Here is a 27913-nt window from a genome sequence, read left to right on the forward strand (position 1 = left end):
ATGGAATTAGTGTTTAACCAGTCATTCACCAACGCCAGAATCTTGGGGGTCATCCTAGGTTCCTCTTAGAACTCATATCCCATCAGTCACTACTTCCCTAAGCTGCACATGTTGTCCATAAGTCCAGAGCTTCTCTGGTTCCAGAAAGTAAAACTGGTCGTAAAGAGGGCAAGTTTTAAAGTAAGTACAGCTAAATTTAAATAGTCACTTCCAATTTATACTGCATAATTGTTGTCAAGTTACTTAAGTTTTCCGTTCTCTGGTTCTCTCATCTGTAAAACGGGTATTGCTTACTCCATAACCTTGTTAGAAGAATCAATTGTTTTGATATGTAAGATAGTTGGATCATAGTAAGTACTCAATAACATTTAATGATGTTGATAATATCAATGATGATGATGCCTGAACAACACCAGTAGGGGCAACCACCCGGCTGCAATAATTGAGGAATAAGATTTGGAGACTATCAATTGATTCTTAACCGGACTTTCAACCAATCCTTCTTTATTCAGCCCCACTCCACATCTAGGCCTTTAAAGGAACTCAGTGCCTCCAATTCCTAGGACTTTTTAGGTTCTGAGGGGCACATTAGTTTGCTTCTTAGAGGCTTTCTCTCTGAAAGACTTCAATTTAATGTACAGAGTCCAAAATATTCCCTGCATTTTCTTGTTGAGGGGCCTATCTGCCCCATTATGGAACCCATCTTCCTCATCAGCCCCCTGTGGTGCCATTTCAGGGTTTGAGATGCAGTAAGAACTAAAAGAATGTTTATTAAATAGATCAATACAGACAGTCAGGAAGAACTGTGGGGATACAGAGGAAGGAGAGGCTGACTAGAAACGTTCCATGAGGGTAGTATTTTTCAGCTGTTCTTTGGAGTTTTTAAGGGGTGCAGAGGGAACCCGGCTAGCAAAGTAAGGAACGTGCCGGGGATACAGCAAATGATCTAGTTTGAAGGAACACTGGTGAGACAAGATCTGCGGGGCCTTGAGGTCTTGGAACGGAGTTTGACAGTTGTTCTGAGGAGAAAGAGGAGTTGTTCAGACATTTTAATCTGCGGAGAGAGATCATTGGACCTGCATTTTAGCATTCCCCTGCTTTGGCCGCAGATGGAGAATGGATGCGAGGGGCATGGGGGTGGGGGGCTGGAAGATTGTCAGTTTGTTGAAGTAACGAGGAACTGGCTGGTGTGGTCTGGGTGGGTAGAGAGCAATGGTGGTCAGCGGAGATGGAGAGGAGGGCTCGCAGTGTGGGTTATTTCGGCGGCAGGACGCACAGGGCAGGATGCACAGGTGCAGGCGGGGAGGTAGGGGCAGGAGGAGTTCCTCATTTGCTGGGAGTGCGCGGTACCGTTTACAGTGAAACCTCGCGGGAGGAGCAGGTCAGCCCGGCACCGCGGAGTGGGAGGTGCGGGCGCCGAGCGCACTTGTCCCTCGCGCGTCGCCGTCGGCGCAGCCCGCGGTTCGGTCCGAGGAGGCCGCCGGCGCCGCGATTCCGCTTCCGGTTCGCGTCGGCACCTGCGGCGAGGGCGAGCGGCCATGGCGTACTCCACGGTGCAGAGGGTGGCACTGGCCTCGGGGGTCGTCCTGGCCGTGTCGCTGCTGCTGCCCAAGGCCTTCCTGTCCCGCGGAAAGCGAGAGGAGCCGGCGCCGGCGCCCGGAGGTGAGCGCGGGCCAGCTCCTCAGGAGCGCCCGGCATCCCGGTTCCCTGTAGGGATGGGGTGAGGCCCGAGTCTCCGGTCCCCACCTGCAAAGCCGCCTAGCCGGCTGGAGAAGGCAGCCCTGGCGGCGTTTGGGAGGTGCCCAGCCCCACAGTTGCCTTGGCTGCGGTGGGCAGGGCCCCGACTCCCCTGCGCCCCCTGACGCTCCCGGGCCCGGACGGCGCGCTCACGCCGGGCTCTGCGCTCCCAGTGGCCGGCACCCCCCCTACTCGCAGCCCCTTCCCCTCCCTGGCTTAGCTCATCTCAGGCAGGTGCTTTGGGTCAAGAGGGCTCCCACTTGGGATCCCTCTGTAGGTTTCCGTGTGCTTTCTATTGTGCTTTTTGTGTGTAATAACGCCCGTTGGAATTGGTGTTGCTAACCTTAATTCCTTGTGTGGTTTTAATTTGATGTTGGGGTGTGTGTGTGTGTGTGTGTGTGTGATGTTGGGGGTGTGTGTGTGTGCGCGCGCCTTTTAAAATATACAGGCATACCTTGTAGACACTGCGGGTCCGCTTCCAGACCAACCTAATAAAGCCAGGATCGCAGTACAGCCAGTCGTGATCTCTTTGCTGGTGGAGAGTCTTGCCTTCAGTTTGTTTAAAAAAAAGAAAAAGCAACACCTGTGACGGTCCATAAAGCAAGGTATGCTTGTGACTTGATTTTAATCCAAGTGTTAGTTTCTGAAGTGCACAAATCATTAAGGTCCCTTTTCTTAAGTAATTTGTTGATTCCCTTGTTATTGACATGATGTCAATGACCTCATGTTTAAAAATCCATCTTGTTGGTTGCATTCCGGGGCTTTTACATGATGAATGAGTGTAAAGGTGAATGCCTAAGGCTGGGAGAGGGAAGGAGAACAGGTGATGAGGTGCTCCTGTAACTGTCTCCTGTACATTGTCTCTGCAACATCCTTAAGGCTGGTGTTATGGTCTCCAAACACTTCCACTAATGCTCAGCCTGTTGGTTATTGGACAGCTCCCTTTAAACTGAAATCCATTTCCCTCTCATTGGTGCACACTGGCTGTAGTCCCACCCTCTTGTCCATCACCATAGATTATAAATACTACAAATACAGAGAACTAGGCTCTAGGGGTGGAGGACATATCAAACCCAGAATTCTGTTGATAGAATTTGCTTGATAATCTTTAGACATGCAAAACAATTTTCCCAAAAGAGACTCCTAAAAAATATTTTACATATTTGTTCTTACTTTTTTCTTTATTACAGAATCCTAAAGGGTTTACTCACTTGTCTAATGACACTGTCTGCCATGAAGGAACGCAAATTCATGATAATCTTGAGCAATTAAGATTTTTCTTAAACAGCATTTTACGGAGTTGAATTCCCATTATGCTGAGTTATCTTTAATAAGTTGTATTGAATGTGAGTGGGAGACACTCCTCTGAATGTTGTAGAGTGTAGAGTAGAGATTAGACCTGGCTCTTTCCCTTGAGCACTCAAGTGCTGGTATTCAATGTTCTCCTGTTAGAATCTTTGCACTAACTAGGAATCAAGCCTGCAGCCTGGGCATGTACTCTTACCAGGTATCGAACGGTGACCTCCTCATTCATGGGTCGACACTTAATCACTGAGCCATACTGGCCAGGCTTTTATATTCTTTATTGCAGGGGTGACTATATGATAGGAAATTTTCTTGTTTACTCATTTTTTTTTGTTTCTACTTTCTAGATTGTAGCATCCTTGAGAGCAGGGACCTTGTCTTGTTTACCACTATTTCTTTAGCACCTGGCTAAAATAACATTAATAGATATTTTTAAACGAATAATTTAAGATTATGAAGCTATCTAATTGTGAACTCACTTTTTGCATTAGTTACTGAAGTAGTATAATCTAGGCAAAAACTAATCTTAAATGATATATTCTGGTAACTAGAATTTGCTAAAACCCTTGCCCTTGTACACTGACATTTTAAAAACAGCGACTCCTGACCATTTTTGAGTTACATATCCCTTTGAGAATTGGATGAAAGTTATGGATTTTCTCCCTAGAAAAATGCACGTGCTTTTTATGTATACATTCAGAATTTGTGTATCAATTCAGAGAATTCACAGAACCTAGGAATCCTGCTTTAAAGAAAGGGGCAGTCTCGATTATTTGAAAATTCTTGAAATTTGTGTCATTGTAGCTTCCATTCCTACCCATTGGAATATGTGAAAAAAAGCACAGTCCCTTTTCCACATGACAACTATTAAGATAGTCTTTTAGCAAATATTTGTGATGTACCCTTTCACATACAATACACACAGTGTACAGTTACTAGTTACTGTGAATTGCCGGGGTCTTTCTCAGCATCTAGAAGGGTTCAGGAATCTGGACAAGGGGCTGTGCATAAATTAATAAAGAGACTAGACATGAAGTATAAATTTGGAAGGCATTTTGGAGAGCCAGAGGAGACCTAGCTTCAGTAACCAAGTTCTCCAAATCTCTGGACCCCTAGCTTTTTATTAACACAAATTGCCCTAAAGCAAAGCAGATATACATATCAAAGGTAAGATTTGGTATACAGCAGGCAGGTTGGGGGAACTGCCCTGGGCTGTCAGGCAGCAGGCAGTAATATATGCAGATGTTTAGGTTTGGGAAAATGCTTTCAGCTATTCCAGCAGGCAATAATATGTATCTTCAGCCCTGCTGAAGCCTCAAGGTTCAACAACTTAAAAAAAAAAAAAAAAAAATATATATATATATATATATATATATATATATATATATATATCTTATATTTATTTCAGAGAGGAAGGGAGAGGGAAAGATAGAAACATTAATGATGAGAGAGAATCATTGATCGGCTGCCTCCTGCATGTCCCCTACTGGGGATCAAGCCTGCAACCCAGGCATGTGCCCCCGACTGGAATCGAACCTGGGACCCTTCAGTCCGCAAGCTGACGCTCTATCCACTGAGCCAAACCAGCTAGGGCTTCACCAACCTTTTGATGAAACGTCTTGTATTTATGACATGCTGGAATTAGCCTCCAGCAGTGAATTCCAGGAAAAAATAAGCCAGATCTCTGCCTGAGGAACCCACAGCTTAGTAGAGGAAAACAGACAACAACTAAGTGTAAAAAGTATCAGTTACAGGTCTCAAGTCCTTGCAGGAAACAGGGAGATATATGGTTAGATTGGTCAGATGCTTTGGGGGGAGAGGGGCAAGAAAGTTGTCGGAGTAGAGTATGGTATGTGTGTTTTTCTAACAGCTCTAAAAATTTCTTAACTTTACTGGGGTGACATTGGTTATTTTTTCATTTTATTTTAATTAAATTCATTGGGGTGACACCTAACAGCTTTTTTGAGATATAATTCACATACCATACAATTCACCCATTTACGTGTACAATTTAGTGGTTTTTAATACAGAGTTGTGCAACCATCAACACCATCAATTTTAGAACATTTCATCCCCCCAAAAAAATCCCATAATCTTTAGTCATCACCCTCTAACATGCCCCCCTTCAGCCCTAGAGCAACCACTAATCTACTTTCTGTACCTATCAATTTTTCTATTCTGGACATTTCATATAGATCTTTTGTGACTGACTTCTTTCACTTAGCGTGATGTTTTTATGGTTCAAACATGTTGTAGCATGTATGAATACTTCATTTCTTTTTATGGCTAAGTAATATTCCTTTGCATGGATATACCACATTTTTAAATCATTTTATCATCAGTTGCTGGACACTTGGGTTGCTTATATTTTTTTATTATGAATAATGCTGCTGTTGATTTTTGTGTACATATATTTTTTCATTTCTCTTGGGAATCAAATGCGAACATTTTAGTGTGGCTGGAACTAACTGGAATTTCAGGGTCATGTGATGTTTTACTCTCTGTTTGCAGAACTGCTAGACTATTTTCCAAAGTGGCTGCACTGTTGTATATTCCCACCAGCAATGTAAGAGGGTTCCAGTTTCTCCACATCTTGCCTACACTTGTTATTGTTTGCCCTTTTGGTTATAGTCATCTTAGTGGGTGAGAAGTGGTATCTCCTTGTGGTTTTATTTGCATTTCTCTGATATTGAGCCGTTTTCATGTGTTTATTGGCTATTTGTATATTTTTGGAGAAAATTCTATTCAGATCTTTTGCCCATTTTTAAATTGAGTTACGTTTTATTATTGAGTTTTAAGAGTTCTTTTTATACTAGATACAAGTCCACTATCAGATACATGATTAGCAATTATTTTTTCCCATTGAGTGGGTTACTTTCATTTTCTTGATGGTGTACTTTTAGGGAGAAACATTTTTAATTTTGATGCAGTCCAGTTTATTTTTTCTTTTGTTGCATCTTCTTTTGGTTCATATTTAAATAATCATTGCCAAATCCAAGATCATGAAGATTTATGCCTATGTTTTCAAGTTTTATAGTATTTGCACTTACATTTAGTACTTAATCCATTTTGAGTTAATTTTTGTATACAATGTTAAGTAGAAGTCCAGTTTCATGTGGATATGCAGTTAGTTGTTCCAGCACCATTTGTTGAAAAGCTATTCTTTTTACATTGAATTGCTTTGACACCCTTGTCAAAATTCAGTTGAATATAAATGAGAGAGTTTATTCCTGGAATCTCAGTTCTGTTCCATTGATATACATATATTGATATATACAGAGTGTGGCAAAGTAGGTTTACAGTTGTTTGTATGGAAAATATACAATAATTAATAAATAATCCTATATAATAAAAGGGTAATATGCAAATTGACCCTCATGGCGGAATGACCAGAATGATCGCTGGACCAGTCACTATGAGGCTCACTGACCACCTCTCAGTCCCTTTCCCCGGTCAGCAGGCTCCGATCGCCTGATGGCGAACAGGGTACCGGGGTTGGGTGGCGGGGGACACCAGTGGCGCCAGGCCAAGGCCCCAGCCCAAAGGGCTGCCCCACACACAGAGGGCGACCCATGGCGGGGGCAGGGCCGAACAGCCAACTTCTTGGTCCCTTCCCCTGCTGTCAGGCACCAATCACGCCATGGCAAATGGGGAACCGGGATGGGTGGCGGCGGAGGGGGATGGGGGGGGGCGGGGTGGCTGTGGGCAGCCGGGGAAGATGGCACTGATCGCAGGCCAGGCCTAAGGACCGTACCTGCACATGAATTTTGTGCACCGGACCTCTAGTACAAGAATAAACTCTGTTTCACATACTTACAACTGTACACCTACTTTTTGCCTCACTCTGTAAGTGTATATGTGTGTGTATGTGTGTGTGTGTATGTATATATATGCCAGTACCGCAGTCTTAATTACTGTAACTTTGTAGTAAGTTTTGAGATTGTGAATTCAACTTTGTTCTCTTTCAAGATTGATTTCTGAGTCCATGGCCCATCATTTCCATATAAAATTTAGAATCAGCTTGTCAATTTTTGCAAAAAAAAAAAGAGAAGAAAATGAAAAATCCAAATGGGATTTTAATAGATTGTGTTGAATCTATAGATCAATTTGGAGAGTACTGCCATCTTAACAATATCCAGGCTTTCCATCTGTGAGCAAAAATTTCTTTTTTTTTAAATATATTTTATTGATTTTTTACAGAGAGGAAGGGAGAGGGATAGAGAGCTAGAAACATTGATGAGAGAGAAACATCGATCAGCTGCCTCCTGCACACTCCCCACTAGGGATGTACCCACAACCAAGGTACATGCCCCCGACCGGAATCAAACCTGGGACCCTTGAGTCCACAGGCCGTCGCTCTATCCACTAAGCCAAACCGGTTAGGGCAAAAATTTCTTTTTATTGAAGTCTTTAATTGCTTTCAAAGAAGTTTGTAATTTTCAGTGTTTAAATCTTATTTTTAAAAATATATTTCTAAGTATTCCTTTTTATGTTATTATAAATTGAATTATTTTTATTTTAGATTGTTTGCTAGTGTATAGAAATATAATTCATTTTTGTGTATTAATACTGTGTCCTGCAACCTTGCTGAATTATTGGCTCTAAAACACAATCATGTCATCTGCAAATAGAGATAGTTTTACTTTTCTTTCCAATCTGCATGCCTTTTATTTTTCTCTTGCTTAACTGCCCAGGCTAGAACCTCTAGTATAATGTTGAATAGAAGTGCTGTGGGTTTTTTGTAGATGCCCTTTATCGGATTGAGGAAGTTCCCTTCTATTTCTAGTTTGTTGAGTGTTTTTATTATGAAGGGATGTTGAATTATATAAATGCTTTTTCTAGGTCAATTGAGATGATTGTGGGGTTTTTGTCCTTCATTCTGTTGATATAATGTATTACATGATTTATTTTTGGATATTAAATCAACTTTGCGTTCTTTGTCTAAATTGAAGTGGTATCTCTTAAAGTGTTTTTATCATCCAGACTAAGAAGGGCATTCCAATCAGAGGGAACATGAGAAAAAAAAATCCAGAACCTTGAAATAGCTTTAGAATTGTAAGAGATGAGACAGAGAAATTGGAAGGGCCAAACTGAAATTTTTTTCTGCCATACTTTAGGAGTTTATATTTTACTCTAAAGGTAGAGGAGGCCATTGTAAGTTTGCTACTAAGTAGGAGACATCTAGTCTGGTTTTGGAAAAGATGCCCTGGCAGCAGCATAGAGGCTGCATTGTGAGGATTTCTTCAGGGAGAGGATTGTTGCAGGATTCCAGTGGAGACATCATGAGCTTCATTAAGCTGGTCAGTTAGGATACTCATGACAACTGACAGAAAGTTCAGTCCTCTTAAAACAGAAAGGGAATTTATTGTCTTATAAATGAGAAGACTGTGTTAGAACTGGCCTCCAGTGTTGATTGATCCAGAGATTCACAATCTCATCAGGGCTCCAGCTCTGATTTTTCTGTGTCCTTTTTACTTCTGGGCTCCTTCTCAAGTTGGTTCTATTCTCTGACTGTTCTCTCAGGATAGCAACAATGGTTGACACCGTTCCAGACATCACCCTGTCTGTTCAGGGAAAGAGTGTGTCTTCTCTTTTAAATTCTTCCTTCAGTCCCACCTCACTCTTACTCTCCAGTACTTCCAACTAACATATCCACCCTTTTTGATGGCTTGAATTAAGTTATTTGCAGTGTTTGGGTGGGAAGAATATGCTGATTAACTACTCTGAAGTTGAGAGTGATTGCCAAAGGGAAATAGGGGTACGAGAGGAAGAGGAGTAAGTAGAACAGGGGAGGCGATCAGCAGTGGGTAGGAGAACAATTTTAAGAGACATTTTTAAATAGGAGTGGAAGGTGAGGGAGAAGGAGGCATCTTGGATTATTCTCAGGTCATTGTTTAGGTGAATAAATAGATGGTGATGCCCTTCACCAAAACAGGAATGAAGGAAAGGTAGATTTGAGGGGAAAGATGGTGAGTTCAGGAAATTGAGGACTAGTATCATGTCCCCTTCTTCAGTCTGTTTTCTTACTTTGACATCTCACGCTCCCTCTTCCATTCCTCATGTGACATATATGATGATATAGTTGCAAGTATCTCAACATAGCTCTTAGAAAGTAAGTAACAGCATGTGTAAACCAATTAGCTCGTGGAAGAGCAGCCTATTGCCTCTTTTTAAAATCCTATATGTAATGCATCCTGGGGATTGCTTTAGACTTTTGGCATTTTTACTTGCTTATCTTGCTGTATATTAGAATCCTAAGGTTTTTTAAAAAATAGATTTTTGTTTGTTTTATACTGTTTACTTGATGTTTTGGAACCAAATATATACTTGATAGTCTTCCCTGTTGCATTTTACCTGTTTAAATTTGGTCTATAATTGTGGCCTCTTTAAGCTATTTCAGAGCATTCATTTTTCCATTCAGTGTATTTATTTGCCATCTCTCTCAGCTATATGCCATTCTTGATTTTTTAAAAAGATCTTTTGTTCCGGATATTTTCAAACCTAAGCAAAAGTAGAGTGAGTAGTAAAATTAATCCACATTACCTTGCTTCAACAACTATCATTTTGTGTCATGGGCATCTCCACCTACTTTTCCCCCATACACTCGATTATTTTAAAGCAAATCCCAGACATTGGATTATTTTATCCTTAAGTACTTAAGGATAGAGCATACATCTCTAAAAATACAAATTCTTTTTAAAACATAGCCACAGTATCATTATCACACATAAAAATCAATAATTCCATAATGTTATTAAATATTCAGTTGGTATTCAAATTTATCTCACTACTTCATTATATTTTTTTCACAATTTCACCCTTAATTATGTTCAGCATGTCTTTTTGATAGATCACGCAAATTATTTTCTTAATGTATCAGTCATTTGAAACTGCTGTTAGGATTGTACCTTTTGTGAAGAGTTAGTTATTCCACCAGTTGATTATTTGATTATTTTACTCCACATTACTGTCTGATTTAGACTTTGATCTGCCTGCTTCCTCCCTTCCCTCTTTAGTCCGTTCTCAACAAGGCAGCCATATTGATCCTATCAAAGCCTAAGTCTCTCTCCTCCACAGTACCTTCCAGTGGCTTCTGGCTCACTCAGATGAAAAGACAAAATCTGTACATGACCTAAAAGGCCCTACTTAATCCTCTTCGCCGTTTCTTTCTATGTTTCCTGCTTTCTCACTTTGCTTTGACCACACTGGCCTCCTCCTTGCTGTTCTTTAACATGCCAGGCATGCTCCCACTTCAGGGAATTTGCATTTTCTGTTTTCTCTTGGCCTGAAATGCTATTTTTTTAAAATATCCATCTGCCTTTCCTCCATCTTTTATTAGGCCTTCACTTGAATGATACCTCCTGAGCCTTTTCTGGCCACTTGAGCTAAAATCTACCCCCAACATGTACTATCTCCTTAGCCTGCTTATTTTTTCTCTCCTTAGTATTTATCACTATCTTGTTTATTATCTCTTTTCTTACTTACAAAGGAAGTTCTACGTGGCCAGGGATTTTTGTTTTGTTCACTGCTGTATCTCCAGTTTTAGACCATGGCTGCACATAGTAGACAATAAATATTTACTAATGAATGAAAGAATGAGTAAATTGAGTGCATTAATGAATGCTGGCTCCTAGGGATTATGGCTTCCTCTATTAGCATTTGTAAGCCATTACCTTTTTACTGTTATTATTATATTCTTTATGGTTACATAAATTATTATGCATGCATGTGTGGACTATTATGAATCCAGTAAATTATATGAATGAGTTTTAAATGATAGGAGGAAATTATATGCTATACGTAAAAAGTAAAGATATACTCACTATGTATTTACCAGAAAGAAATAGGTCAACATTTTAACGGTGGTTATTTCTGGATGAAATATGGGTGGTTGTTATCCTTTACACTTTTTTGTACTTTCTCAATTTCCCATAGGTATGCATTTCTTTTCTAATAAGGAAAAAAATACCTTTTTTCCCTCCTACATCCACTCCATCATAAAATGGAAAAATCAATTTTAGAATCTAACCTACTCACTTCTCTGTAGTTGAAAAGTCCACCCTTCACTTTCTACATTTTTGCAAACTGGAACAGTAGTTATCTATCTCTATTCTTTCAAGATTTCTCTTTTTATTGATATAATTTCTTAAATTTTTTTTAGTTCAGTGGCCTTATTTGTAAGTGTTCTCAATCTTCTTGGTAGAAATTATTTAGTGAATAGACTTGAATTTATTCTCTTCACCCATCTGGGACTTCATTTTATTTTTTTCCCATTAGGATTATTAATTCTCTTCCATTTAACACAAAATTTACTCCCTTTGATAGAGAATATGGAAGCAAAATAAAGGTTAAGAAATTCTGCTCACTCAGCATTACATTTTATTATCAGGCAAGTTGCTGTTTGCTCTAAAAATACCCTTTTGCTACCCTTTTTGTAGATCCTAATTTATTTTGGACCTTGGCCTCCTCATGTGGTTCTTCCAAGTCTTGCTACTCTTTCTTGCTGATTGCTTTTGTGTCTTTCTGTTCATCTTTCTTCTGTTCTTTTATTTTTTAAATTTTATTACTTTGAATCATATTTTATTTTTCAGTTATGGATGCCATATACTATTTATTAGTTTCAGGTGTATACCCCAGTGATTAGACATATACATCCTGATAAATCTTGTACCCATCTTACACCATACGTAGTCATTAGAATATTATTGACTGTACTCCCTATGCTGTACTTTACATCCCCATGACTAATCTGTAACAACCAATTTCTAATTCTTAATCCCTTCACCTTTTTCACCCAACCCCTCAACCCTCCCTCCCATCTGGCAACTGTCAAAATGTTCTCTGTATCTATGAATCTGTTTCTGTTCTGCTTGTTCATTTGTTTTATTTTTTAGGTTTAATTGTTGATTGATATTTGTTTATTGCCATTTTATTGTTCATATTTTTATCTTTCTCCTCCTTGTCCTCCTCCTCCTTCTTCATCTTTTTAAAGAAGGCCCTTTAATATTTCATGTAATACTGGTTTGGTGGTGATGAACTCCCTTAGTTTTTTCTTATCTGGGAAGCTCTTTATATGTCCTTTGATACTAAATGGTAACTTTGCTTTTGGTCATTTCTTGCCTACAAAGTTTCTGTTGAGAAATCAGCTGACATTCTTATGGTGAGAACTGCCTTGTAGGTAACTAAATGCTTTTCTCTTGCTGCTTTTAAGATTCTCTCTTTGTCTTTAACCTTTAGCATTTTAATAATGATGTGTCTTGGTGTGGGCTTCTTTGGGTTCATCTTGTTTGGGACTCTGCATTTCCTGGACTTGTATGTCTGTTTCCTTCACCAGGTTAGGGAAGTTTTCAGACATTTTTTCACATAGGTTTTCAATTTCTTGCTCTCTCTCTTCTTCCAGTACCCTCATGATGTGAATGTTAGTATGCTTGAAGTTGTCCCAGAGGCTCCTTACACTATCTTCATTTTTTAAATTATTTTTTCCTTTTTGCTGTTCTGATTTGGGTATTTTTGCTTCCTTATATTCCAAATCACTGATTTGATTCTTGGCTTCATCTACTCTACTGATTTCATGTAAATTATTCTTCATTTTTGACTGGTTTTTTTAGTTGTTGTTATGGTTTCTGTGTCCTTTTTCATGCTGTTGAAGTTCTCACTAAAATTCCTTGAAGCTCTCACTAAGTTCCTTGAACATTCTTATATCTATTGTTTTGAACTCTGTATCTGGTAGTTTGCTTGCCTCCATTTCACTTAGTTCTTTCTTTCTCTGGAGATTTCTCCTGTTCTTTCACTTGGGACCTCTTTCATTGTCTCTGCATTTTGGCTGCTTTCCTGTGGTTGTTTCTATGTATCAGGTACAGATGCTACGTCTCCCAGACTTGGCAAAGTGGCCTTCTGTAGTAGGTGTCCTGTAGGGCCCAGTGGCACAGCCTCCCAGTCACCTGAACTGGGCACTTCAGGTGTGCCCCTTTGTGGGCTGTGTGCACTGTCCTGTTGTGTTGAGCCTTGATTGCTATTGGCATCACTGGGAGGGATTGACCCCCAGACCAATTGGCTTTGAGGACCAGCTGTGACTATAGCAGAGGAAGTGCTGTTGGGATTGACTCTGTAGAACAGGACTTGCTTCAGTAGGGCTTTGGTGCTCACCTAGCCTGCCTCTTGAGTATGTAGCTCGTGGAGTTGGTAAGGTTGTTATATGGTCTGAAGCTGTCTACCAGGAGCCTCCCAGGAGGTGCAAGATCAGCCACTGCTTGTCTCCTGCCTGGGGCCACTAAGCACAAGCTACAGAGTGATCTGCAGATGACTGCTACTTGTGCTGGGCTTGGAGGTGCCCAGGAGAGGCCAAGCTGCGAACCAAGGCTGGCTGCTGCTAGTGCTGGTCCTGGAGCCACTTAGCAAGAGTTACAGGCTATGCAGGGGTCAGATGCTGCTTGATGAAAGATTTTAGGAAAGTCAGAAGCATGAGACAAGAGAGGCCATTTGCATGGAAAAGCCACTTGAAATGGCTTGGGTGGTGGGGCAGGATTTCGGGGAATCACCAGAGTGGGGCAAACAGTGTGAGTCTGGTTGATGGAGACTCAGATGTGGTGCCCTCCTGCTGACTCTCTCTATTCTTTTAGAAGAACTCCCTGCACATCTGCTTCTTCCCTTTGCCTTTCCTACCTGCTTGACAATTTTTGGAATGCCCAAACAAATGTATTTAAAGAGCTTTCCTTTTAGAGAGGGTCTCATGCCATGGAACTGTGTGTCTGTTTTCAGAACTTCTTAGAGCCTATGCCATACATCCTCTACTTTGTTGTCACAAATACTAAGTTGGCCTGCTCTCTTTTTCTTATGATTCTCCTTTCATTTCACCAACCAATTTCTTCTTTGGCCAGAGTAGCAATTCCCCTCCTTTTACCTTATGTATCTGTGAAACATGAAATGTCAGCACACTAGGTCAGGAACTTTTCAGTTGTCCCAGTGTTACCTGATTAAGTCTTTGAATGGGTGCCAGGGTTGTTGAAGCCCTCCAAGATGACAGTATGCTGCTTCTGTGTTAGAGTCGGCTTCAGGGGGGTCCTATCCACCACCTCCACTTGGAGCTCCCCCAATACAGTGGGGCCTTGACTTACGAGTTTAATTCGTTCTGAGACTGAGCTCGTTAAGGAGCTCATTAAGGAGCTCGTTAACTCAAATTACTCTATCAACTCAATGCAAAAAATCCGCCCAGAGACAGCTGGTACCTTGAAAAACTCGTTAGTTGGGACACTCATAAGTCAAGGCCCCACTGTAATGTCATATCTGGCAACTCTTCTGCTGACCCTGCTTGCCCATGTTTTCCAATGAGTGTTTCACTTTGAATGCTTATAAATAGGGTTCCTTACCAGCCCTTTCCCAGTAGCCCTGTTTCTCTAGAATAGTTCAGACTCTTTTGCTGTCATGTTCTTCTCAAGTGAGTTGTGCCCACTGAATCTTGGCAAAACACCAAGACCTAAATGTGTAGAGCACTTTGATCAGTCACCCTAACTGCCATTTTCTATTCTCAGATGGCGAAAGCAAGAACACTAAAAATAATGAAATAAAATAACTGTTTTTAGTCCCAAGAATGACTGGGCTGAGTCTTGAGAATGCAGTGTGGGCCAGCAGGCACGGTGTAAGACATCCAGATCAGTTGAACAATGTGTACAGTGTGTAAGACCAGAGCATGGCCTGTAGGGCCCCAAGCATAAAGAAAATACTACACGTTGATTCAAGAAGTTCTTAGTTTGTCCTCCAGCCACCGAGCAACAGGAATACCCTGTAGTTGACAAGTTGGGTTTAGTACTTGTTGTGGCCAGGGAGAAGGCATGCCATGGAGAAGCATGCGGTATCTCAGTAAGAGAGTGCTTGAAAAGCATTATTATTGGATTTGGGCTTGTAGCAGGTGATTTAGAGCAGCGGTTGCCAAGCTTTTGGACCACCAGTGGTCCGCGGACCACTGGTTGGTGATCGCTGCTCCAAAGGTTTCCTTAAACCAGTGGTCGCCAACCTTTCAGACCTCGCAGACAACCAGTGGTCCGGTCCACAGACCACTGGTTGGCAACTGCTGATTTAGAGGAAGGTTTAAGGATGTGGGGCTTTGCGATGCTGTCAGGAAGTGGGGAAAGTTTATCTAAAGCAGTGGTTCTCAACCTTCCTAATGCCGTGACCCTTTAATACAGTTCCTTATGTTGTGTTGACCCCCAACCATAAAATTATTTTCGTTGCTACTTCATAACTGTAATTTTGCTACTGTTATGAATCATAATGTAAATATCTGATATGCAGGATGTATTTAGGCGACCCCTGTGAAAGGGTCGTTCGACCCCCAAAGGGGTCTCGACCCACCGGTTGAGAACCGCTGAAAAGGGAGGGCAGACTAGAGAAAGACTGCAGCTGTAATTGGTAAAGAAGCAGCAGTCACTCATTATCCCGGAGTGGGGGCTGTTTGATATTTGGCTGGGACAGTGTTCATGTTTTGTCTATTCAAGCAGGTAGTCATTTTTTTTTTGTCTTGATCTATTGTGGACACATAATGGCCTGTCTATTGTTGGTGCCCTGAAATTGCTTGTTTAACAGGAAAACACCAAGACCTAAATGTGAGTGCCAGATCAGCTTATAGCAACACCAGGGCCAAGCTGATAGTACCAGGGCAGCTTCTGAATGCCATAGGCTGCTTTTCTTTCTCTCAGATATGATTTGTAAGTTCAGTCAGCACTAAATAAAATTGGGTAGAAATGATGCTTAGTGGAAGACCTTACCTATTTCTGTTTCCCAATCCATTCACATAGAGGGTATAGGGCACATAAATATAACTCTTGAATAAAACCAGGTGTGATAGGGGCAATAAAAGAGGTTTGAGAAGTGTGTTCTAAGTACATGGGGAGAAGACGCTTTGGGGTGAGGGCAATGGCCTGGGCCTTGAAAAATAGGCTGGATTTAGATTATGTGGAGTTGGAGAGAGAAGCAAAACCAGTGGAATACAAGGGCTTAGAGGCAAGATCACAGGGTTTACTAAAGCACGGTGAGGAGCCTAGTTAGGCTGAGTCAGGAGTATGTAATGGGAAAGAAGTGTGAAGAGGGACTTTTGGACTAGATTATGGAACTCAGGGGTTTTTTTTGGAATTCTGTTTGTAGGGAGGGAACAATCAGAACTTGTTAAACACCTACTGTGTGTGCTGGGTGCTTGGAATATGTTAAATCTATAATCCTGTAACAATGCTGAGAAGTAGCTATTATTATTTGTATTTTACAGATCATGAAAATGAGCTCTAGAAAGGTTCAGGATCTTAACTAATAACTGACTGAAAAAATGGTACTCATTTTACTTCACTTTGTTGCCTCCTGTTTAACATGCCCAGTTGTCGTCAGTGGGAACCATTGAAAGCTTTGATCAGAAATAGGCAAGACCAGTTAGAATTATGCTTCAGGAAGATGACTCTGGTAACAAAACAGTAATAGTTAACATGTATAGAGTACATGGACCTTACCCTATACAACTTAGGTACATAAATATCTTTTTTGGTAATATCTAGGATGAATGGAGGGGAGAAGCTGATGAAAGATGAAGAAAGATCTGGTTAAGTTAGCAGAAAACATCAAAGCAGTGGTAAGCAAAGTAGAGTTAAGAGGGGAATGTAAGAAGAGGCCCTTAGAGATGAGTGATGAGGAAACAGCTGTTGTCCCAGGCCCCACTTAAGTAATACTGAATTAAATATGGCCTCTAGAACGTCCTCAGTATTTAGAAAGAAGCTCACATAACTTACGGAACTAGCCCATTAAGATCTTTCTTGAACTGTGTAATCAGAAATAAAAACACATTGAGTTCTTTATTGATTTATTTGCCCTGAGAATGAAATGCTGCAGATGGTTTAATGTTGCTTTCAGAAAGCTCTTTTGTTAACAGTGCTAGAGTTTTTGTTTTTGTTTTGAGCAGCAGGGATGGTTATTAACAATGGAAAGTAGAGCTTCGCTCTGTAAAATCCATTAAGTTTTTAGTCAAGCTTAAATGACATGCTAAGTGAAGTATTAATAATTAAGTAAACCTATATACGGAGAAAGCTTTCAATAAACAATTAGGATTTAGTCAGGTCCCATTTTAGGGAATGCTTAAGTACATTTAGCGATAGTGAAAACAGCTGTTTTCTATTTTGGAGATTCTGCATTATTAATGCTCTATTATCTTTAATGTTCCAATCTCTTTAGTTTTCTAAAGCATATTTAAAAAAAACCTCACAAATCTTGTAATGTAGCTATAAAGTAGAATGTTTGGAATAGTGAAAAATAGAAAATAAGCTAAATGTTAATCAGCTGGAAGGGGGATAAATAAATTGTGACATGGAAACGGAAGGAGAGATGCTTTGAGTGAATGAACTAGAGTTACATATGTCAACATGGGGCATTTCTAGACCAAAATATTGATCCCCATCCAGAAAAAAGAGAAGTTGCAGAAGTATGAATACAGTATCTACACTAATAAAAGAGAAATATGCAAATTGACTGTACCTTTGTGACACCCACCAGCCAATCAGGAGTGAGTATGCAAACTAACCCAACAAAGATGGCAGGTCAATTTGCATACACAGGCACTGAGCGGCTGGGGGCAGGGTGGGACGCTTGTGTGGTTGCCATGGCAACAAGCAGGCATTCGGCACCACCCCAGCCACTCTGGGCCTCTGGGCAGTGTGGGAAGGTGGAAAGTCGGCTCCAGGCGGGAACGAAGGCAGAAAGGCGGCTCTGGGCCAGAGCGAAGGCAGTTCCTGCAGCCAGGGGAAGGAAGGCTCATTCTTGCACAAATCTTCGTGCATCAGGCCTCTAGTGATACCCTAATACAAAGGTTTTTAAACTGTGGTAAAATATACATAACATAAAATTTATTTTTACCATTGAGTGCACAGTTCAGTGGCATTAGGTACATTCACATTGTTATACAGCCATCACTACTATCCATTCATAATATAAAGGTTTAAAATCGTCAAGATAATGTTGTATATTGTTTATGGATGCATGCTTACATAGTAAAGTCTAAAAGTACACCTAAGCCCTGACTGGGTAGCTCATTTGGTTGGAGCATCATCCTGATACACCAAGCTTGTAAGTTTAATCCCAGGTCAGGGTACATGTTAAGGCTCAAATAGTGAATGCATGAATAAGTAGAACGACAAATTGATATCTCTCTCAAAATAAATAAAAATTTAAAAAATAAAATAAAAGCACACCTAATAATCACCAAATTCAGAGTTGTGGCTATCTGAGAGAGAGTACATGGGAGTTCCAGTACATGGTAAGTAGATATATAAGTGCTCATATATTATTTATACTTTTTTGTACACTTGAAGTATTTCATTAAAATTGTTTTAATCAACTAGACATTTTTAAATGTTTTATAGTCATGGACTTTTTAAACATTCTGGGCTCTTAAGTTCTGAGAAACATGGTGGCACCAAGACCCAAGAGGCGAGGTTGCTCCCTGTTGAGGACAGATAACTTTACAAAAAGAAAAATCTCTTCCAAATTGAGCATTCTGACTTGAGCCTGCCGTTTCAGGTATACCCTTGGTCACAGGTGGTAGAGGTTATATATAGGTCTCAAGCTTAAAGGTCTGAGAGAATGACTCTACAAAGAAAATAAATACAGGAGAAGAACAGGTTTTGGAAGGTGACGATGAGTTTCATTTGAGATGATAGACATATAAACATTGTTTTCTATTTTTTTTCAGCTCCTCTTTGAATCCACTCTACATTCTCTTTCTTAATCATGTTGTTCTATTTCTTGACACATCATGATTCAGTCAGTGTTGCTTTTTGAAATCCTATAATGTACTTCCTTCCTTACACCCTTTCCTCACTCATTAACTCAAGACAGTTCTAACAGTCTGAGCTGTATAGAGGTGGCATGAGTGTCCTGGGGGAAGTACTGAGTTTCCTGTTGGATGGGATTCAGCAAATTCAAGACCACCACTTAAGGGAAGTAAGGATGTGGAACACAGGTGGTTAGACTAGATGACTTTAAAAAATAGCTTTGTTGAAATATAATTCACATACCATGCAATTTACCTATTAAAGTGTACAGTTGGTGATTTTTAATAAAGTCACAGAGTTGTGCAACCATCTCCACAATCAATTTCAGAACATTTTATCATTCTCCCCCCCGCCCCCAGCCCTAAGAAACCACTAATCTAGTTCCTGTCTCTATAGGTTTGCCTATTCTGGACTCTTCATATTAATGGAATCATATAATACGTGGTCTTGCGTGACTGGGTTGTTGTTTTTTTATGTAGCATAATGTTTTCAAAGTTCACCCATATTGTAGCATTTTCATACTTCCTTTCTTTTTATGGCCAAATAATATTTTAGTGAATGGATATACACATGTTGTTTATCCATTTGTCATTTGATGGACATCTGGCTATTTTAAGTAATGCTGCTATGAACATCTGTATACAAGTTTTTGTGTGAGCATATTCTGGCAACCATCAATTTGTTTTCTGCATCTGTGAGTCTGTATGTATTTTGTTTGTTCATTTCTTTTGTCCTTTAGATTCCACAGATAAGTGAAATCATATGGTATTTGTCTTTGACTTATTTCACTTAGCATAATACCCTCTAGGTCCATCCATGCTGTTGCAAATTGTAAGATTTCATTTTTTAAGATTTTTAAATTGATTTTTAGAGAGAGAAGAAGGGAGAGGAAGAGAGAGAAACATCCATCATCTGCCTCCTGCACATCCCCTACCCGAGATCAAGCTGGAAACCCAGGCATGTACCCTGACCAGGAATCAAACTGTCAACCTTTTGGTGCACAGGATGATGCCCAACCAACTGAGCCATACCAATCAAGGCAGTTTCATTCTTTTTGATGGTCAAGTCATATCCCATTGTATATATGTATCGCATCTTCCTTATCCAATTATCTATTAATGGGCACTTGAGTTACTTTCATACCTTGGCTATTGTAAATAATGCCACAATGAACATAGGGTGCTTATATCTTTTTAGATTAGTGTTTTGGGTTTCTTTGGATATGCTAGTATATACCCAGAAGTGGAGTTGCTGGGTCAGAAAGCAGTACCATTTTTTATTTTTTGAGGAACCTCCCATACTGTTTTCCATAGTGGCTGCACCAATCTACATTCCCACCAACAGGGCACAAGGGTTCCCTGTTATCCACATCCTTGCCAAAACTTGTTTGTTGATTTATTGATAATAGCCATTCTGAAAGTTGTGTAGGTGATATCTCATTGTGGTTTTAATTTGCATTTCTCTGATGATTTAGTGATGTTGAGCATTAATATGTCTCTTTGATACCTGTATGCCTTCCTTGGAAAAGTATTCCAGTCCTCTGCCTGTTTTTTAATTGGGTTGTTAGGTTTTTTTGGTGTTGAGTTGTATGAGTTCTTTATAAATTTTGGATATTAACCACTTATGAGATGTTTCATTGGTAAATACCTTCTCCCATGCAGTAGGTTGTCTTTTCATTTAGCTATTTCCTTTGCTATGCAAAAACTTTTTAGTTTGATATAGTCCTGTTTGTTTATTTTTCTTTTGTTTCCCTTGCCGAGGACATATATCTCAACACTTTTATTATCTGTCTTTTTTATTATAGCATCCTAGTGGGTATAAAGTGGTATCTCATTGTGGGTTTAATATGCATTCTGTGATGGCTAGTGATGTTGAACATCTTTTCATGTGCTTATTGGCCTTTTATATGTTTTGGAGAAATGTCAATTAAGAGCCGTTGACCATTTTTAAATAGGTTATTATTGTTGAGTGGTAGGAGTTCTTTATATATTTTGGGTATTAGACCTTTATCAGATATATGATTTGCAAATATTTTCTCCCATTTAATGGGTTGTCTTAAGTTTCTTGATGGTGTCCTTTGTAGCACACAAGTTTTACAATTTGATGACACCCAGTTTACCTATTTTCTTTGGCTGCTTGTGCTTGGTGTCGTATCTAAAAAGCTATTGTCTAATCCAAGTTCATGATGGTTTATATCTGTTTCCTTCTAAGAGTTTTGTAATTTTAGCTCTTAGATTGAGGTTTTTAAATCCATTTTTAGTTCATTTTTAAATTTAATATGGTGTGAATGAATTAGTGGCCTAACTTCATCCTTTTGTGTGTGGATATCTGGTTGTCCCCATACCATTTATTGAAAAAGACTGGATACCCTTTTTTAAAGTTTATTTTTCAGTAACAGTCACATTTAACATTATTTCGTACTAGTTTCAGATGCATAGCATAGTGGTTAGACAATCATTTACTTGACAAAGTGTCCCCCCCCCTGACATTTCTAGTACCCACCTGGCACCATACATAGTTATTACAATACTAGTGTCCTGGTGCACGGATTCATGAACATTGAAAGGAAATTAATTAGAAGAAATATTTTAATATCACTATTCGCCCTTTCTCTATAATAGAAGTGTCAACCAAATTCACGATCGACAATGCCAGATCGAAACACACGTGTGTGATTGGCACCTGCAAGAGCTTTATATGTATCGCACATGCGCAAATCAACTTAGCCTTTTATAGATATAGAATAAACTTGCTTAATTAGATCTGCTTTGTGATTTAGCTAAACTTTTTCCAGCCCAGTGAAGCACCCCAACTTCTCTTTCAGGTAATTGTCAGCAACACAGCAGTAAATATCAACATGAAGCAGATTATTATTATAGATCATGCCGGGAGAACAAAGGGTAAAATATTTAACTGTAGCAGTGTTTGACTATATTCTGCACAGTGAGAAAACCTGAAGTCATTTTCAAGTTCCACCATTTCTTACTTATTTTCAGTCAGGTCAAGTTTTTAAACTTTCTAAATCTCCATTTTACAGCGAATGAAAAGAAAATAGGATTCTACAAAGTCTCCTATCTACCTACTCCAGGACTTCTGTGAGGATCAAATGAGATGAGGCACATGAAAATGCTTCACAAACATTTGGTTAAAGTGTAAAATGTTTGTACCTGGCTATAAAGCAAGTTGTGTTCCTGGGCTGAAGAAACTCCAAGGAGGCTCGTCACTAGGGAAAGGAAGCTGGGCATCTATAAGATCATCACAGTAAACATTCTCACACATGTCTATAAAGTCTAACATTCAAATTGGGTTATAGAAAGCCTTATTTGAGAATTTCTCTGGAATTTATGCACCAGAGTGGGATCACTGGATCATAGAGTATAGACATACTTAATGTCACTAAGTACAGCCAGATCACTGAGCAGAATGGCTGTGTCAGTTTACACTCACCACACAGCACATAAGAGTTCTTGCCTCCTGACATCTTTGCCAATCTTTACCATTACCCACCATTCTAATTTTTTTCCTTCTGACAGGTAGGAGGGCTATCTCATTTATATTTTTCTATAATATATAATTTATATTTTACTCAGTGGTTTTACTTTGGTCATCTTTTAATGTATTATTTTTTTATTTTTAAAAATCTTTTAAGCTTTTCTTTCTGTGAGTTCCCATTTTTCTATTGGGTTCCTTGTGATGTTCATATTTAATTGTAGAAATTTCTTGTCTATTCTAGTATTTTAATCCTTGTCAATTTTAGATGTTGCAAAAGCTTTTCCTTGTCAACTATCTTAACTCTGTTCATGGTATTCTTTATTGAACAGAAATCGATAATTTTGTTGAATGTAAAGTTTTTCACTGTACAGTTTGTATTTTTAGAGTCTGGTTTATGGAGTCTTTCTGCTCTCTAGTGTTCTCTGCTTTATGATTTTATCTCCCTGTGGTTTTACCACACAAGCCTGTTTACATGGCCTTTTGAAGATATGTCTTTCCTTTCTCACCTCTGGCTCTCAGGAGGTTTGGCAGTTGGTGTTAATGTTTGGCTGCTTCTGATGGAGGAAAATAAATGCAAGAAAACTGATACACTCCCCTTTCTGTAAGCCCTGCTCTCAGGGAAGAACTCCTTTCACTCTGTACTACATGAATCCTGCCTGTTCAGCTACGGCTGACTAGAAAGGGATGCATACCTACACTAGCTGAGTATTCATCTCCCTTCAGGAATTTGGAATTAGGTTCACTCTCTGCTGGCCTCTTGAAAGACATGCAAATGAAGGGTTTTGGGATAACCATCTTCTCCCATGTTCCTAGAGAAGCTAAAGAAATGGTCTGCAGAGAAAGAATGAAGAAGATATTCACAGAGAAACAGAAAAAAAAAAGCCTTGTGGCCCATAGAGAGGGAGAAAGATGAGATAGAATGTGAGAGTAGCTGTCCTACATCCTGATGGCTTTCCAGTTTCTAGTTCTATTCTCTTCTGAGACCAGATTGCATCATCTGTACTAGTTAGGGGTGGTTAACTGCTGTAACATACTCCAAAGTATACAGTGGCTCTAACCTACTGGAAGTTATTTCTAAGTTGGTGGAAGGCTCTGTACCATGCAGGTGTCTAGGAGTCCAAGTTGATGGAGGTTCTGCCGTTTTCATGGTCACATGACTTCCAAGGTTTCCCTAGGTGCCAGCATCCAGCTGAAGGGAAATGAACTTGGAGTTTAATACATGGGAAGTTGTATAGGCCAGGCCTTGAACTGGCTCATATCCCTCACATTCCCTTGGCTGGAACTCAGTCACGTGGCCACATTTAACCGTATGGTAAACTGAAAACTGTTTAGCTGTGGACCCAAAAGGAAGGGGAAAATGGGTTTGGTGAACAGCTAGAGATTGCCACATCATATTATCGGTGTGATGCCTCTATGTCCTTATAACCAAGTTCCCGTTTTTTCTTAGACTTGATTGAGTTGGCTTTTATTATTTGTACCTCAATGCATTAGGTGTTTTCATAACAGCCATATTTAAAATAGTAGAAGAAATAAAGACTGATGAATTTATTTTCTCAGGAAAATTGGGCCGATTTCCACCTATGATGCATCATCACCAAGCACCCTTAGATGGCCAGACTCCTACAGCTCGCACCCAGAGGTCTCACCTTGCAGAGGCCTTTGCAAAGGCCAAAGGATCAGGTGGAGGCACTGGAGGAGGAGGAGGAAGTGGAAGAGGCCTGATGGGGCAGATTATTCCAATCTATGGCTTTGGGATATTTTTATACATACTGTACATTCTATTTAAGGTAAGTGGAATCATCTTGATCCTATTATATCAATGACAATCTAATATTATCATAATAAAAATCATTGTCAGTATTAAAACCCTTTACAGTTCATAACCCTTTTTCAAATCTAGTATCTCTTTAAACCTTGCCTCCTCTTCATAAGGTATTTAGGATAGGTGTTATCCTATCCTAAGTTTTACAGATGAGAAAATCTTCACTCAGAGCTTAAATGATTTCTCCAAAATTCACAACTGAAACTGCAGAACCAGGACTTGAGCCTGGATCTTCTACTTGCTAATCCAGTTAGCAATAAAGTTAAAAGCCCTTGACTGGGCGTATTTGCAAGCTGAAAAGGCATAAAGCTGCTCTAAGAAGAGCTTTTTGTTAGGATTGGCTCAGGGGTTTTCAGGTAGCCACTGTGAGGCCAGGTGATGACTATACCAACAACACTTTGTCCTTCTTCTCCCCGGAGTATGAAGTGCTGTTTTTTAACATATCGTCTTCAGTAATTCTTCTCAAACAGAACTGCCATATCCTGAAACTAAGCCTGATATTTCTTAGTTCTGGGGAGACATGGTTTGGGTCCTTTATAAGTAGACTGCTAATTTAAGTTCCACCTCCAGCCCAGCTTTGGCAGGCCATGGGCCTCGCTGGAGGAAGAGTTTTACTTTGCCCTTCTAACTAGAGGAAGAGGCGAGCTCCTCTTACCCCAGAAATTCTGCAGGCAGCCTGAGGTGAGTGTTAGGTGAGCATGGCCAAGGCTGATGACCGGTAGAGAGAGATTTTTTCCGTGTGCCTTGCTAATATTTTACTTGGAAAGCTATTGTTTTTTGTTTTTATTGTTGTTGTTTTTGTTTTGCTTTGTTTTTTTTAGATATTTATCTAATGTTGCTATTCAAGTGGATTTCTGACTTAATTTTTGTCTCCCAGCCTTTTTCTTTTTTCACTTAATATGAGGGGTTCCGTGACTTTGAGGTTCTGAGCTGCTGTTGATGTGCTGTACCTCCTTCACTTCTCAGCTTTCAAAGGGGAAAACTGCAGCGGACCGGAAATGCTCTGCCGCCACACCTGGAGACACCTACAGGAAAATTAGTAAGTGCCCCTTTCAGAATGGTCACAAGTTTGACTGAGTCAGACAGCTGTAATGCAGCCAGACGGACAATCTGGGTATGTCCTAAAAGCATTTCTCAGAAGTTGTCCCAAATTAATCTGATGCCATTTTTTACCTTCGCTCTGAGAGTTCCTGAAAGTTTCCATATTGACGTTGGCTTTAAAGGGAAAGATAGTTACAAAAAGTACAAAACTACGAGTTCACTTTTTTATGTTAGTAAATTAATATTTCACATTTGGAATGCGTTCCTTCTCATGTCCAGACTTCAGAATATTGGTAGCAAATATCCTTATTTCACAGAGAGGAAAAGCAAGGCAGAGATCAAGTCATTGCCAAAGTCAGTTATTAGATCCAGGGACAGAATTTAACTCTTCTGGCTCTTGAAACATGATCATCAAATGTTCACTACCAACTAGAATATTCTGTGCTCTCTGGGGAAATGCAATGTATATGGCATAGCTCTCCCTCTAAGAATTTATAGTCTAGGATGGATGTCAGGAAAACTTGTGCAAAGTTGACTACCTAGACGGAAGGGATCTGATAAAAGCCTTATAGGAAATCATGTCTAGCTGGGTGTCTGTGGAGGAGGCCTGCCAGCTAGAGGGGATGGCTTGGGTGAGACAGCCTGGCATAGGGCAGCTGTGGGGAAGAAGGTCTAAAGCAGGGGTCCTCAAACTACAGCCCATGGGCCACATGCAAATACAAATATTGTATTTGTTCCCGTTTTGTTTTTTTACTTCAAAATAAGATATGTGCAGTGTGCATAGGAATTTGTTCATAGTTTTTTTTTAAACTATAGTCCGGCCATCCAACGGTCTGAGGGACAGTGAACTGGCCCCCTGTTTAAAAAGTTTGAGGACCCCTGGTCTAAAGAGTAGGGAAGTTAAGCCATATTGTTGAAGGTCTTTGAGGCCAGATTGCTTTATCCAGTGGATCTTGAAGCCTCATCAGAGGTTTTTAAAACAAAGACATCAGCCAAATGAGGTGAGGCTGGACCACAGAAACATCTGCCCTCGGCCATTATTGCTTTCTGTATTTATTCCGCATTCTCTATGGAAATAAATATTTCAGTCACACTCTGAATCCTTTTTAGAAATCTTAAATATTCAGGGACTTCTTTAAGAAAGATGCTGTGTTCTTAATTGAGATAATGTTTAACAGTGATGGTAAATGCATCAGTAAAATCATTTGTAAAAGATTTGTGGACTCTTTAAATTCGAGTAGCAAATTCTGTATCCTGTCACATAATCATTTAAAACAGAAAGAAATAAATAAAATCCTAAGAGCAGCTGTTTTATAATGTAGTAGCAGTTATATCAGCTCCTTATCCTTCAATTTCAAATCATGCAGGAAATAAAAATAACTTAAGCATTTATGTAGCACAGTCCTCCACTTTATAGATGTTAACTGCATGAATAAGAATGTGGTCCAGAAGTATTAAAAGGCCTTTGAAACACTACGTCTGCAGTAACCCTTTGAATACATCTGGGTAGAGGATAGCACTGGGTATGACACAGAAAAACTAGATTATCTACATAATGAACATCATTTTATTTTCCTACTGCCTTAAAGTTCATTTCATGTACTGATGAGTGATTTATTTTTTCTGTTCTACTTTTAGGGTCTTAACGTTAGTTGAGAAAACTACTTCTTGGAGGCAGGGTTACACCATTTCACTCCATATGACTGGGACAGAAAATCTTGGGCAGAGAGGTCTCAAGATTTCCTCTATTGAGGAAGCATGAAATTTAAACTGTTATTTCTAGATAGGTTTTTAACCTCATGTGCAGGTGAACTATTGCTCATTTCACTTAGTTTTCTAAAGTACCTTATATGTTTCGTACTTTACCCTTGAGCATCATTTAGATTAGAATAGCCAAGTATGGCAGCAACCTAAGTGTCCATGGATAGATAGATGAATGGATCAAGATGTGGTACATATATACAATGGAATATTACACAGCCACAACATAGAATGAAATCTTGCCATTTGAGATAACATGGATGGACCTAGAGGGTGTTATGCTAAGTGAAATAAGTCAGACAGAGCAAGACAGATAACTATATATAGAGGCCCAGTGCACGAAATTCATGAGAAGGAGCGGCTGCCTGCCGGGGCCTCCCTCCCTTCCCCTGGCCGGCCCCGCCCATTGGTTGAACTCCCAGACAACCTCCCAGTGGAGGGGACAATTTGCATACTATGCTTTTATTATATAGGATTTCACTTATATGTGGAATCTAAAAAACAAAGCAAATGAACAAACAATGCAAAACAGAAACAGTTTCATAGACATAGAGAAAAAAACTGATGATTTCCAGAGGAGAAGGGGCTAGGGAAAAGGAAGAAAAGGTAAAGGTGAATAAGAGGTACAAAATTCTAGTTATAAAATAAAAAAAGTAATGGGGATGTAATGTATAGCATAAGGAATACAGTCAATAATATACTTACCTGGTATAATGACAGAAGGGTGATCACTTCATTGGGTATGTTAGTGTAGAATAACAACGTTACACACTTGAAACTAATATAATGTATATATTAACTATATTTTAATTTAAAAAAAACAGGAAAAAGGGTATGTTTATCTTCTTCATTTCTTCTTGAGTGACTATAGGGGTATGTTTTTCAGTCCTAGGTATTTTCTTAGCTGGTCCTACTGTATTTCTGTGCGTAAGAGTGATTTGTTCATCACTCACTA

General features: G+C 39.7%; 1 protein-coding gene across 3 annotated transcripts in view; it reads left to right on the forward strand.

Moving 5' to 3' along the window:
- Nucleotides 1-1533: 1533 nt before the first annotated feature.
- The window catches only part of RIC3 (RIC3 acetylcholine receptor chaperone), a 32539-nt gene continuing 6159 nt past the window's right edge, over nucleotides 1534-27913 (forward strand). For 2 of the 3 annotated variants that reach the window (XM_006089653.3, XM_023754596.1), the window contains exons 1-3: nucleotides 1539-1662; nucleotides 23892-24121; nucleotides 25123-25195. In XM_006089653.3, the coding sequence (XP_006089715.1) occupies nucleotides 1539-1662; nucleotides 23892-24121; nucleotides 25123-25195 (427 nt within the window). Of the gene's footprint in view, nucleotides 1663-23891; nucleotides 24122-25122; nucleotides 25196-27913 lie in introns of all 3 variants that reach the window. The other variant, XM_006089654.3, reaches the window with a different exon arrangement.

The sequence above is a fragment of the Myotis lucifugus genome, unplaced genomic scaffold (assembly GCF_000147115.1).
Source record: "Myotis lucifugus unplaced genomic scaffold, Myoluc2.0 scaffold_61, whole genome shotgun sequence".
NCBI classification, from domain to species: domain Eukaryota; kingdom Metazoa; phylum Chordata; class Mammalia; order Chiroptera; family Vespertilionidae; genus Myotis; species Myotis lucifugus.